The sequence below is a fragment of the Pseudonaja textilis genome, chromosome 4 (genome assembly GCF_049901715.1).
Source record: "Pseudonaja textilis isolate UNSWEBS1 chromosome 4, rPseTex1.2, whole genome shotgun sequence".
In the NCBI taxonomy this organism is placed as follows: Eukaryota; Metazoa; Chordata; class Lepidosauria; order Squamata; family Elapidae; genus Pseudonaja; species Pseudonaja textilis.
Window position 1 is genome coordinate 50,645,946 of NC_141993.1, and position 13,320 is coordinate 50,659,265.

A 13,320-nucleotide genomic window follows, 5' to 3' on the forward strand; every position below is an offset into this window, starting at 1 on the left:
CCGCCTTAGGCCGACGTGAATTGGTCGGTTGGCAAAGGCCGGCCTTGAGCCCCGCCTATCAAAAAAAGCTATTCGGCGATGTCCCTTTGACCTTTTGTTCTCTCCTCACTCCATTGGGCAACTCTCCGTCCAACGCGCTCTACGTCGGAAAAGGGAACAGTCATTGGCTACACTGCCTGTCATGCTGGAAGTCAGCCTGGTAAGAAGGGATGGCCGCTTTTTATGGCGCGTGTGGTTTGTTTGGAGAAGCTGGTTGGTTTGACTTTGAAGATGACGCTGCCTCTGACGGCGTGTGCCTTTGGGGCTCGCCGGGGGGGGGGCTGCCGAGCGCGGGCTCATCGGGGATTCCACGGCGTCGCCAGCTTCTCAAATTTCGGCTGACAGCGAAGCCGATCGAGCTGAACTTTCGACAGCGTCTCCTTTAGGCCCCCGAATTGGGCAACGTTCTCGTGACGTCAGCTCCTGAAACTGGAACACCCGCCCTCAGCCGAGACCGGCCCCTGCATTGGCCAGTGACGTTCCCGAGACTACGGTTGCTTAACGACGCTTCGGGATTGCGTGCCGGGAACGGAAAAGTCCCTCTGAGTTTGCGAGCTGATTGGATAACAGGGTTAGAAGGCGGGGCCGGGACTGCCGGGCTGCTCAAAGCGGCCGCCCTGGGCCCGCTACGTCAACTCCAGCCCCGTTCCCCCATTGGTCGCCTCTCCCGAGCTCGCTCGTCCTGAGGACGTGGCTGGAAAGCGAGTCCCGGGCAGAATCTGAACGGAGGAAAGCGCGGCAACGGTCAGTCAGTGTCTCCGGTGAGTGAGTGCCGGCGAAGAGGGATAGACCGCGGAGGGCGGGAGATCCGGGACCCTCCGATTCGGAGGCGCGAAGTGGCACGGGGTCTTTCGGGGCCATCCTCGGCAGGGGAGTCGGGGAGTCTCTGGGCTCACATCCTCATCCTGGCTTTCTCCTCTCTAAGCTCCGGGACCCTGTGGCGGAAAGGCAAGAGATGCGACTCCCTGCTGGAGGCCGTAGAGGACGCTGACAGAACCTGGACAGCGGGCTGACCATATGGCCAGGTGAGGTGACGGGAAGTCCGGCCGGGCAGCCTCTGAACATGCCTTCCTTATGGTCGGCCCCTCCTTTTCCCCCCCCCCCCCGAGGCAAGGTCTGCTTCCTCCCCGGACCACATGAGAACGGTTGACTGAGCCTTTTAAGGGGGGGAAGAGGCCCCCAAACGGTGGTGTCTCGGCTGCTGCTTCCTAGGTTAGAGTGGGAAATAATCTTATGTCCGAAGTTTCAGGGGAAATAGGCTTCTTTTCCCACCCCTTCGGTCTTAGAAACTGGCCCAGCACAGTCTGGCTGACATCCAGGACTGTTCAAAGATCACCCTCTGTGTCTGCCAGGTGGAGAAGGTGACTGTATGATTCCTGTGGGTGTGGAAAGTGGGTGATAAGCTTCCTCCTTGCTATTCGATTGGGAAAGACAAGGCTGGCACAGAGGTAGGACGAGACTTCCCGGATAAAAAAAGAGAGACCATACAATGCAGCCTTACATAGCTATGTCAACACAAAAGTATTATATGGCTGCTGGTGGGAATTCTGAAAGCTGCTGTCCAATCCACTGGAGAAAAATGGGCTGAGGGAGGCAGATGTCAATCATTACAGTTGTACGCATGAAGGTAAGTCTCAGTACAATACAAGAGGAGGAATTGCAGTGGGTTGTAGTATAAGTCAGGGGTCTCCAACCTTGGCAGCTTTAAGACTTGTGGACCTCAACCCTGGGAAGTTGAAGTCCACAAGTCTTAAAGTTGCCAAGGTTGGAGACCCCTGGTATAGGTAAAAAGCTTTGAAGTCTTCTTCAATTACTCAAAGGATTTATATCCCGTATTTCAGCTGGTGGGATTTTGTTCTAATAAATACAATCGTCCTCTGTCCTCTTGCTTCCAATGAAAGCAATGGTGAAGTTACCAATGTTCAGGTACCAATTCTAACTATTATAAATATTTCAATCCTTCCTTCTGCCATAATCTGATGGAATGACTCCTAGGTGGCAGTTGATCCTCCAAGGATATTGAAAGTGGTCCGACTTTTGTTTTCTTCCACTTCTATCATGTGGAAGAACGGCTGTCATAGATCTCTGGGGGATGGGTGAAGAAGCTTCTCAGTGCTGTTGATGGCATAAAAGAACCAGTGCTACGGACTTTAATGTTCCTAATATCTGTGAAACTCATATGTGTTCCCAGTTATATTCTATGCAACCTTATTGGAAGATTTCCTCCTATTCTAAATTTATAGCTTGGAACCAAATTGATTTTTTTGTGGATATTAGAAACATGTATAGTTGGCTTTTAAATACCATAGTCCAGCGTTTCTCGGCCTTGGCAAGTTTAAGACATGTAGACTTCAACTCCCAGAACTCCAGAATTCTGGAAGTTGAAGTCCACAACATCTTAAACTTGCCAAATTTGAGAAATACTGCTATTCTCATTGTACTTATAAGTAACAGTGGTTGAGACTACACTCCAGTCTTTGGCAAAACTACTTTTTCTTTTTCCAGGATCAGTTTTTCCTGTCTGTGTCCAGCATCTTGGCACTTCACTCTGCCTTCAGTGAGTCTTTGTCTCCGTCAGCGTTTGGCCCTGGTACTCCTGTTATTTACAGTCTTTCTTCTACTGATTGTGGCAATTAAAAATCTGTGGCATTGGAAAACTGATTCTCGGGATAGGCAGTTTGAAAGGTAGGTACGTGAAGCATTGGGTTGAAATGAGACCTGCTAAGATAAAACAATGCTTTCCAGAGTGGTGGGGGTGAAAGAGCTGGAAGCTGCAGACAGGGGCCTAATTCCAAAAGCTGTTTGCAAACCAAATGTTTTGATGTGTGAAAATAAATTATTTGATTTCTATAGCTGCCCATCTTGACAAATGACTCTGGGCGGCTCACAATTCAGAATCATTCACTACAATTAAAACACTGTAAAACAATACAAATAATAACTATTAAAACACTAAATTAATTAAAACAATTAAAAATGATCTGTTTCTTTTCCAGCCAGTTACAAAACAGAAAGAAAAAAAAAGGATGATAGTGAAAGGAGAGGGAATTTGATCATTATTCCCTTCATCCCTTCTTATCATTGGCAAGTTATTCCCAACAGATTACATCTGAGAAAGTAGTCCTCAACAGAAAAATATTTCCATGTCTTTAGAGAAATTTTATGGTTTTAAAATCCAAATCACATTGATTTGTTATACGAGATGCCTATTCATTGTGGATAGCAATTTTATATTTATGCAGAAATAAGTCCAGTCAAATCAATGCAAGTTATTTCTTAATAGGTATGTGGTTAGGACTACAATCTAATTAGATCTCAGTGTAAACCCTGTTGGAGAGAAAAGAAGATGGGCCGATCAAGTTTTACAAATTTTAGAAATAAACACCCCCGCCACCCCCCCCCCGAACAATGTTGCTCCAATGGAGCACAAATCATCCAGTAAGGAGATATAAACAATATGCCCTAAAAAAAAACCAGTTATATTGGATGTAAAAGGCACTTAGGATGCTTGTGACCAAATTCTGAAGATGTTATGTATGCACAGTATAAATTCTAAATTTCTCTATTTAGAGAATAGAAACTGATTTCCTATAAAAATTATCAAGGGAAGAAAATGATCACAATTTGTGTCATAAAATCTTTCTACCTGATTTTTTTCTAATCTTAGCAAGCAGAAAGATTTTAACTTTATTTTAAACACTGATTGAAATCTAAGACAAGTCAGAAGAGATTGTAATGCTTTCCCCCTCAATCCACATTCTCTTATTGATAGAAGTTAGCATTTGTCCTCCCACAGGTGGTGGGAAAAGAGCTGACTGAACTGAATTCAACTTGTATTTTCCCAATAGTAAAAGTGATCATGTTCTAATAATGCCACTTTTGGTGGCAGGGCGGGGGGACATGGTCACATTGGTTCTTCAGTTAATAGAATATGGGAAAGAAAATCTGCATTAAGAGCCCAAGATATGAAATGGAAATTCTTCATAAAAGGAAAACAATTTTGTTCCTGTGCTCATAGGGTCTGGATGGAATAAAATAGGCTGAAACTGAACCTCAGCAAGATGGAGCTGCTGTTTGTTCATTATGATTCCATTAAATCCCAGTGTAGTCTCTTGGGTAGCACTCACTGTCTCTAAAGGAATAGCTTGCTAACAAATGCACAGTCATGAAGTAGGCTTTGTTAGCTGCATTGTTCAGATAGATAGTCCTCTTAGAGCTAAGGGTGCTCCAATCCCTGAACAACTGTTTTTTGCGGATGACTAAAACCATATTAAAATCTTCTATGAAAAGTCAGCTTATTTTCTGTGCTGCAAATCTACTCTTACATATTTTCACACAGTGCTAATCACTTTTCCACTTGCAGGTATTTAGCACGTTATCGTGCCTTGGAGGCAACAGACACAAAGGATCCAGCTCTGAGTTATGGGGTGGTTGTTGACTGTGGGAGCAGTGGGTCCCGGGTCTTTGTGTATTACTGGCCACCACACAATGGGAATCCACATCACTTACTTGACATCCGACAAATGCGAGATCACAGCAGTGAACCTGTGGTCAAGAAGATCAAACCAGGTTTGGAATGTTCTAATTACTTTCTGTTACAATAGGATTGGATTGGATTGGATTGGATTGAATTGAATTCTTTATTGGCCAAGTGTGATTGGACACACAAGGAATTTGTCTTTGGTGCAGACATCCATGAAAAGCAGTTGGCAGATCCCATAGTTGTCCTTGAGGTGCTGGTGTACAGCTGTACTTTGGCAAGAGATAACATTGATGTGACCTTGGCTTGTCACTTTTTATCTGTTTTTTAATTCTAACAGTTGTACAAACTAAAATATTTCACAAATTCTATTCAATGCAGTGTAAACATTCAGAGCAAGAATATAACTAGGATAATATTTGTAATACTACTCTCAAAGTATGAACAAATCTGCAGCTCCAACTTTCTAAAGTTTCAGCCTATTTCTTAATAGTAATTAGCATTATAAATTACCTACATTAATTACACACACACTAGACTTCCTGTGGCAAGGCAAGGATGAACAGGTGCAGAAGCTTGTCTGTGTTTTCAGTTAATCTCTTTTTGTGGTTGGCGCGATCCTTAGAGGGTGCACGAGTCCTGGAGAGATTTGTGCTGGCGTGGGGGAGACTTGGGTTGCAATGTGGGGAAAGCAACCCCCCTGCAGCGAAGAGGAGCCCTCCAGAGCCCAACGAGCAAGAAACAGCCTCCTATCAATGGCGGCTCCGAAGTCCGGACTGCCACCGATGTAAAGAAGTGAGTGAGTGACAGTTTGTGAGATCATTGGGGAAGAGTGTGGCAGAGAAAATTAGCAGCGGAGAGGAGGATTGGAATGCTATAGACTTTTATAAGGCTGTTACAAGTGTCTCTCCGGAGCCCTAAAAGAAAGCGGCCAAAAAGCAGATGTGAGGCAAGTGAAAGTGAAAGGGCTTGGCAGACAGAAGAGAGAGGACAGTAACGAGTAAAAAGGGAAGTTTACGAGGTTGGGAGACTAGTGACTGGAAGGTGCCTGGAAGTTGTGGAGGATTTGGACTATCTCATTTGATTTTTATTCTGAAAGACTTTATTAAAGCAGAGACGAGAAGAAGATCGGAGCTGACAGAACAGAGACAGTGTGGCACCCAGGCGATACTTAGAAACCCTGAAGCTATCATAACAATATAACTGATATAAACCACTTAACAGCCCTTTAGGGAGCATACTGATCTAATTGAGGAGGTGGTTCCATCTGAAGAAAATCAGGAAAATTGAACTTAGGAACACTAAGACAAAAAGTAAAAGTAGAAGCTTCTGAATGTGTGGAGATACCATGTAATTGCAGTCACTACTCAGCATTTTCTACCTCCCCATTTCCGGTGCGTTTGGAGTGAAAGCTCTCAAACTTAGAGACGGAAAGCTAAAAACTTACTTCAAAATTCCTTTCCCCCACTTTTTTTTACTCCCTTTTTTCTGTATACATTTGCTCAATTTTTATTCTTTTTCCCCCACCATCTGGCGCTATGATGAACTATCTCTCCTTTATTCTCTCTTTATAATGATTATAACTATGTATACTGGGGAAAGGAAAATCGATTGTTGTAACTGATTGTTAAATAATTGAATTAACTGATTTATTAATAATAGTGATGGTTATACTTTGATTAGATATATAGGGAAAATAGTAAGAACATTAAATATTATTTAATTAATAATTAAAGGATTTTATGTATTAATATAATTTGTTGTGTAATCACAATTAATCCACTTGGGGACGAATATAATTCTGTTTGTGTTTAAGAATATTTAAAATAAGGTTAGATAAATACACATATTTATAATATTTAAATATAGTTGGATTTGGATATAATATATATGTATATATATAATGGGAAGTTATGTATAGAGGCTGAGCATAGACCTTACAAAATTATCTGTGTGATTTAGAATTTGGATTTAAAATAATACAGTGATAATATTTTTATATATAAGTACTTATACTCCAGTAACCAGTTAAGAGCACAGCTATCCAGCAGATAGATTAAGTAATTAGATACCGGTCAATCCTAATACAGAGATTCTATCACTGAATGTTAATTTGGGACAATATAATTACTATAGTACAACAACAGAAACAAATCTTAAAAGAAATGACTTCCACAACAACTACAGCTCTGAAAATTTGAAGAAAGGTCACCCCGATGTTAACAACTACGTCAGCAACAGCTTTGCCCATGGCACAAAAAACCATAGAAGAAACATTACCAGTGGAGAAACAAGCTAACATCTCGAATGCCAACATCCAATCAATTTTGCTGACTTTACCGGAATCGATGACGAAGCTGCAAGAAACAGTGATGAAAAACCATAACGAGATGAGAGCAGATATCAATGAACTAAAAGAGGAGATGGGGAAATTAAAAGCAGAAATGAAAGCGGATATCTCCAAAGTAGAGGACAAAGTTGGATTATTACATCAGGCCTTGGAGAAAAATGAAGCAAAAATAAAAGAGGTAGAGAAAAGGACTGAACGAACCGAAGGGAAATTAGAAGGGTAGATGAAGAATTAAAGAATGTGAGTAAAGAAATGGAGGACTCACTGGTCTACCTAGAGATGGACAAGGCTGCTACATACTTGAGATTCCAAAATGTAGTGGAATCCAAAGAAGAAGACCTGGAACAACTAATGGTGAGAATACTGGCTGGACTATTGGAAAAGGATAAAGATGACATTTTAAGGGAGTTTGATGAAGTTTACAGGATTAGCACTAATTATGCGAGATGCCACAAATGCCCAAGAGAAGTCCATATACGATTTGCGAGAAGGAGTGTCCGGGATATCATATATAGGATGTCAAGAGATGAAACAATCACGTATAAAGGCAAAGTAGTCTTGATTCTCAAACAAATACCAAGAAGAGTAAGAGAGCAAAGACGAGACTACAAGTTCTTAGCAGCTTACCTAAATCAGAAAAGAATCGTATTTAAATGGCTAATCCCAGAGGGGATGTTAGTTTTTGGAACGAAAGGAAAATTAAAATAGACTCCATGGAAAAGGCCCAGGAATTTTATGAGCGAATGGTAGAAGACCAGAGGAAGACCGGAAGACCAGAGCAGTAAGGATGAACTCACCTGAAAATGTATTCATTTTAAAAGGGTTTGGATATATAAAATATATATTGTTTCCATTATTAGGGAGTGAAAAATATGTTTTTTAGATTTTTTCATACTTTTTAAGAGTGTGGTATTAAAAATACTGTTTTCTAAACTTCTATTACAAAGCCATCTGCTATGTCTAAGTTATTTGATCTAGGGCTAGGCAAAGGAGACTAAAGAGCCAATTCTTTCCTTAAATAGGAATCTCTACACTGGCAAAAACTCCAGAGAAGGCTAATGAATATATGAAGCCACTGCTCACCTTTGCTGCTGCCTATGTACCCAAAGCCAAGCACAAAGAGACACCACTCTACATTATGTGTACAGCAGGCATGAGGCTGTTGCCTGACAAGTGAGTGATCAACAACTTTCTTAGACTTGATCCAGACTTTTCAGGTACTTAAAAGCAGGAAGTACTGGGCTATTAGATTGGGAGTGAATAGGGAAGATTGCAGAACTCTTGTATGTACAAATTTTTAGTAGGGTTTTAGCTATTCCTCCTTTTCCAATTTCCAGATTTTGCCTACTGTAAAGCAACTCTGTTTAGCTGTAGTTAGTGGAGCTCTATTTCCACTACTACCCTGACCCAATTTCTTTGTAGCTCTATATTAAAGCTCAAAGGTTTGCAAATTTAGAACTGAAAACTGTTCCAATAGAAAAAGATTGGATTCTTGCCACAAGGAGTGAAGTGACAAGTTTTCAAATTGATGAGAGATCCTGCTATTCTCTCTGGAAAGGTAAACAGAGCAGGGTGGGTAAATGTGTTAGGAGGAAATATTCTTCATATACTTATGGATATTTGCAGGCAGCAGGAGGCCATCCTGAAGGACTTGGTGAGGGACATACCCTTGGAATATGACTTCCTCTTCTCGGAATCTCAGGCAGAAGTGATTTCAGGGAAACAAGAAGGTGCGGATCCAAGTTTACTCTCTTCATGTTTCAGAGTGATGCAATAATATAAAGGATAGACTGAACGTGTCTGTATGTAGTGAAATCAGATTTTGCTGGGATTGGTGGGTGGATTTGTTCTTGGAAAATTGCTTTCTGGCCCAATGGGAGCTGTTCTGTGACTTGCCTTGTTTTAGGGGTTTATGGGTAGTTGAGGTCAGCATGCTGCTCCAGTTGCTGTTGATGTACCTGCCCCTATAAGGGGGTTCCTTTTCTAAAGCCATACAGAAAAGGTGTTGGAGCACCAAAGCTTCTCTGCTGCTTCTGTGGGTCTGATGTTGCATTTTGTGTTCTTTCTCTTCCAGGTGTCTATGCTTGGATAGGCATCAACTTCGTCCTGGGTAGATTTGATCATGCGGAAGGTGAGATTTAGAGAAAGGTCTGTTGAAATATGGGGCCTAGTGAGTGGATGGCTGTTTTTTCATTAACACATGATGGAGGGAATTCTGCGCGCTTCTTCATTCCTAGCAGGAGCAAGGAATTGGCTGTCCTAACTCATCTATACCCTTTTGTCTCCACAAAAGAACAGAAACAGATATAGAGTGAAACAGGCATAAACTCCTTTTCCCTTTCTCTTCCCCTGTTTTCTTTTTTCTACAATTAGTAATTTATTCTTTCTCTCTTCTCTTTCTATTGGGCCATAGAGGAAGATGCACTGATTTCCGTGACCCTGTCCGGTCAAGAAGAGCCCATGGTCCGAAAAAGAACAGTTGGAATCCTCGACATGGGAGGGGCTTCCCTGCAAATAGCCTATGAGGTGCCAAGTTCCATCTCCTTTTCTTCCCCACAGCAGGTACATCTCTTGACTAGGGAGGTTTTGAAATGGGGGAGGGGGTCAGCTAAGTTTAGCTTTTTACCATTTTTCTCTCCCTTCTAGGAGGAAGTTGCCAAAAGTTTGCTTGCGGACTTCAACTTGGGGTGTGATGTGCAACACACAAAACATGTGTATCGAGTCTATGTCAATACTTTCTTGGGCTTTGGAGGCAACTTTGCTCGGCAACGATATGAAGAACTGGTGCTGAATCAGACCATCGCTCACAACAGGTATTCTTGAGCTACTGAAATGTTTTTCCGAGGCAATTCTTATTCATAATAAGGTTTTCTAGGGTTAGCAGTTGCACTTTCTGTTCCCCAGACCAAGGAAAGCCCAAAATGCGGTTGTGGAACAACTACAAGATGTTAATGAAGAGAAGGTGCAAACTGTACAGAAACCAATTATATACACAGAAAAATGGGCTTTTGGCATGGAAGATAATACTTAATCAGAAGACTCATTCTGTCTTCCTCTGTAAAGTGAAAGATTTTATTACAAATATTACTGCCCTGTGTTTTTCCCCTTGAACAATTCCCCCTCTTTCCTGCTACATTATTTCAAATTAGTTATTCACCAAAGTTGGGATCAGAGACCGCAGGAATGATGCAAAAGTATTCAGAGTATTTGTTATAGAAAAAGTCAATTGAGAATGCTCTTTCGGCATTATGTGTCTCTAAGATTTGCTAAACCTGGCAACATTTTTAAAAGTGCCCTGCAATCCATCCAGTCTTCCAGGGAAGTTTGTAGGAAAGTCTTTAATAAAAATAATCACAATATATGGTTTATATACCGTAATGCCATATGCCAAAATCAGTTCATATTGTTCTTCAATCTTAAGTATCAGATCTTCACTGTTTCTGTCTTAGCCAGGTCATAATGATTGACTGATTGAATGTACTGCTGTACTACTAAACTTAAAATTGTGACTCTCAGCGGTTTATATCATAAAGTATAAAAACCAATGAAAATCCAAAACAGCCCCATTGTGCTGAATAGCAAGGCAGCTCTGAAGATAAGTACTCCTATTGCTTCCACAGGTGATTCTGTCTCCGGAGGTCAGCTTATATGCTGTTGTTGATTGTTGTAGTTTCAAATCTCAAGTTTCAGATACCTGTTATTAAGATGTGTATGTTTATATATGAGTGTTTATTTGTTTTAGGGAAAATCTGAGAAGTAACAAACTGGGTACCTGAATGAGGGCAAGGGAAAAATTGGTGTTTTGACCTGTTTTGGTGCCATGAATTGGGAATGCTGTCTTAATTTTTACAGATATATTTATTGATTTATTTGTTGTAGATTGCACGGTGTACAAATAGGTATGAATCCTGAAGTGCCAGTCTTAGACCCATGCCTGCCAATGGGACTAGAGGAGGTTGTGGATAAAGGTAGGCAGGCAATGCATGTCAGGGGTCAAGGTGATTGGAGAAGCTGTGCAGAAAAATTGCGCCCCCTGTTGGCTGGAGACAACAGCAGTGGAAGTTCTTTGAGCAATTCCTATCAGGCATCTATTGATTTTGCGAACAGTGAATTTTTCGGATTCTCAGAATTCTACTACTGCACTGATGATGTGCTGCGTCTAGGAGGACCTTATCAAAGCAGTACATTCACACGTGCTGCCCAAGTGAGTATGACTTTTGCCTTGATACGACTTTTGCCTGTGTGTCTCTTATTTTTTACACTAATCTCCCTTTGCTTTGCTACCCTCCAGGATTATTGTAGCCTGAGCTGGTCAGTATTGCTACAGAGATTCCATGACAAGCTTTACTCACCACATGCGGACCTCCACCGTGTTAAGTAAGGAGCCATTCTTGCCTTTTGCCGGAGAAGAACTGGGGGTAGAAGATGTACTAAATCCATAATCTTATGTTTGCAGTGTTGGGACAAGAGCCTTAGAAATTACTAAGATGAGTTCCAGATCTGCATCCTTGTAATGAAACTGATATGTTCTGTTTGTAGGTACCAATGCTTCAAGTCAGCTTGGATGCACCAGGTTCTGCATGAAGGATTCCATTTCCCCAAAGATTACTCTAGCTTGCATACAGTGCAGTTGTTATATGACAGAGAAGTGCAATGGACATTGGGAGCCATTCTTTATAAAACCCGCTTTTTACCTCTCAGGTATTATACAATGTTATTTCCTGAGTTTTGTGAGTTTTCTCTAGGAGTCAGGTCATCTTGGGAACTCCAACATCAGCCTTTTGGAAGAATTTTCGGAGATATTTCCCTTCCTTTCATAAATTGTTTGTGAGATTTGAATTAACACAAGCCAAATCTTGGGGAATCTGGGACTTAAATTTTCTTCATGGATTTGAAGGTTTATTTACCTTCAATTTTTGGTAGCTGAAATCCTGCCACTTGACTTTCAGGTCAAACTAGTATATATGAACTGATGTGGAGGTTAGGTAGGACTGTAATCTTCTTCCACAGAATGGGTCCTTAAAGAGTTCACACCTCTGGGAAGGCAAGTGATACAATATGTGGAAGTATCCAGAAAGGGAGACTTATCCTAAGAAAGATGAGTGGGAGTTCTGTGTCATAATGGACTTTGCACCTCTCGTGAAATAAAAGGCACTACAAGTAAATAGTGTCAACATTCCCATTAAACAGCATCACACATTATCAGGTATAGAATAACATATGATTAAAGAAATTATTAAGCCTCAGTTTTAAATCCCTACTTAGCTATAAACCATGTGAGAAAACTGGGCCAGTTGCTTCCTAACCTCTCTCAAGGCTATTGATAAAATTGGGGGGGGGAGGGGGACAGGGTTTACATATAACACACTAAGCACTAGGGAGAATGTGATATACAAAAAGTATAACAGTAGCCAATTTCTATTCTGTTTCAGGGACATCCAACGGGAGAGCTTCCATCAGTCACACAGCTCTTGGGTCCATCTTTCCTTTGTCTACAATCATTATCTGTTTTTTGGGTGTATTCTTGTGGTGACGCTTGCAATTGGGCTTTACCTCCTCCGTCTGCGCCGTATCCACCATCAGCCATTGCAGTCAGCACCCCTTGATCTGCTATGGCTAGAAGAAGTTGTACCACTGCCAGCCCTGGAAGAAGGCTCCTGACAAAAGAATGCTATCCAGACTATCTCAGTGACTGTCCAGTGTTTCCTTAGTGGCACTGGTTTTTAACAGGCCAAAAGCTGTGATTCCCTTTTTTCCCCAGTCCAAAATACTGTAGCACTCCTTCTTAGCCTCAGAGTGGCTGCTCAATATTATTTTATCCCAAGGGCCATGGCTGCCAGGGGACTTCAGATTGTGTCTGAAGTTCCTAACTGGGATAGGACAATCACGTTGCAGGTGTTACAGGGCAAGGACCAAAGGTTCGCTTCCATCCCTATTGGAATTGGAAACAGTATCAATGCAAATAACCAAAGAAAACTTTTCTGCTCAGGAAAAGGTGGGTGGGAGAACTTGCCACAAGATATTTGCAGGACCAAGCAGCTTTTCTGAGGGATCTTCTGCAAAGGAAAGTGAAGAGCTCATACTGGTGCTGCCTGCCCTCTGTTTTGAATAGAGGCTTCTTGTACCAGTGGCTGAGAGAAGACAATGTTTTAAAATGTAGGATCCATTGGACAAAAAAACACTTTTAAAACCAGAAGAAAAAAGAAACTATAATTGGCTGCTATATTCTGCCTTCTTTTTCCCCCTGTGATTTTCGAGGATTGAATTTTGCACATTCTGTAGAAAGCATGGAGATTCTGTCAGATTTCCTATTACATACATGATGAAGGATGGCTCATTGGGGATGCTCCTTTCTTGGGCATTTCATCTATTCCTGGTACAGGTAATCCCCCAAGTATGGCTGTGCATTTAGTGAATTTTCACAAGAACAAATTTATTCAGAAAGGCACTT

General features: G+C 41.6%; 1 protein-coding gene across 3 annotated transcripts; it reads left to right on the forward strand.

The window, feature by feature from the left end:
• Window positions 1-57: 57 nt before the first annotated feature.
• ENTPD7 (ectonucleoside triphosphate diphosphohydrolase 7) lies at window positions 58-13,076 on the forward strand. 3 transcript variants are annotated; one of them, XM_026701237.2, is made up of 13 exons: window positions 58-800; window positions 965-1,064; window positions 2,545-2,724; window positions 4,403-4,608; window positions 7,892-8,042; window positions 8,496-8,599; window positions 8,944-9,000; window positions 9,283-9,431; window positions 9,516-9,682; window positions 10,749-11,073; window positions 11,161-11,246; window positions 11,409-11,570; window positions 12,302-13,076. In XM_026701237.2, exons 2-13 carry the CDS (start codon window positions 1,057-1,059, stop codon window positions 12,528-12,530), a joined length of 1,824 nt encoding a protein of 607 aa, XP_026557022.1. In that variant the 5' UTR covers window positions 58-800; window positions 965-1,056; the 3' UTR covers window positions 12,531-13,076. The 3 variants fall into 3 exon arrangements, with proteins under 3 accessions (XP_026557022.1, XP_087789067.1, XP_087789068.1); XM_087932941.1 differs by having other exon boundaries at window positions 486-783; XM_087932942.1 differs by having other exon boundaries at window positions 664-800; window positions 988-1,064.
• Window positions 13,077-13,320: the final 244 nt, after the last annotated feature.

What these genes read in the sequence shown, in the direction of transcription:
- ENTPD7 (XM_026701237.2), top strand. An exon ending in CGGGATAGGCAGTTTGAAAG is followed by an intron (nt 2,725 to 4,402) that starts GTAGGTACGTGA and finishes TTCCACTTGCAG; the next exon opens with GTATTTAGCACGTTATCGTG. An exon ending in ACCCGCTTTTTACCTCTCAG is followed by an intron (nt 11,571 to 12,301) that starts GTATTATACAAT and finishes ATTCTGTTTCAG; the next exon opens with GGACATCCAACGGGAGAGCT.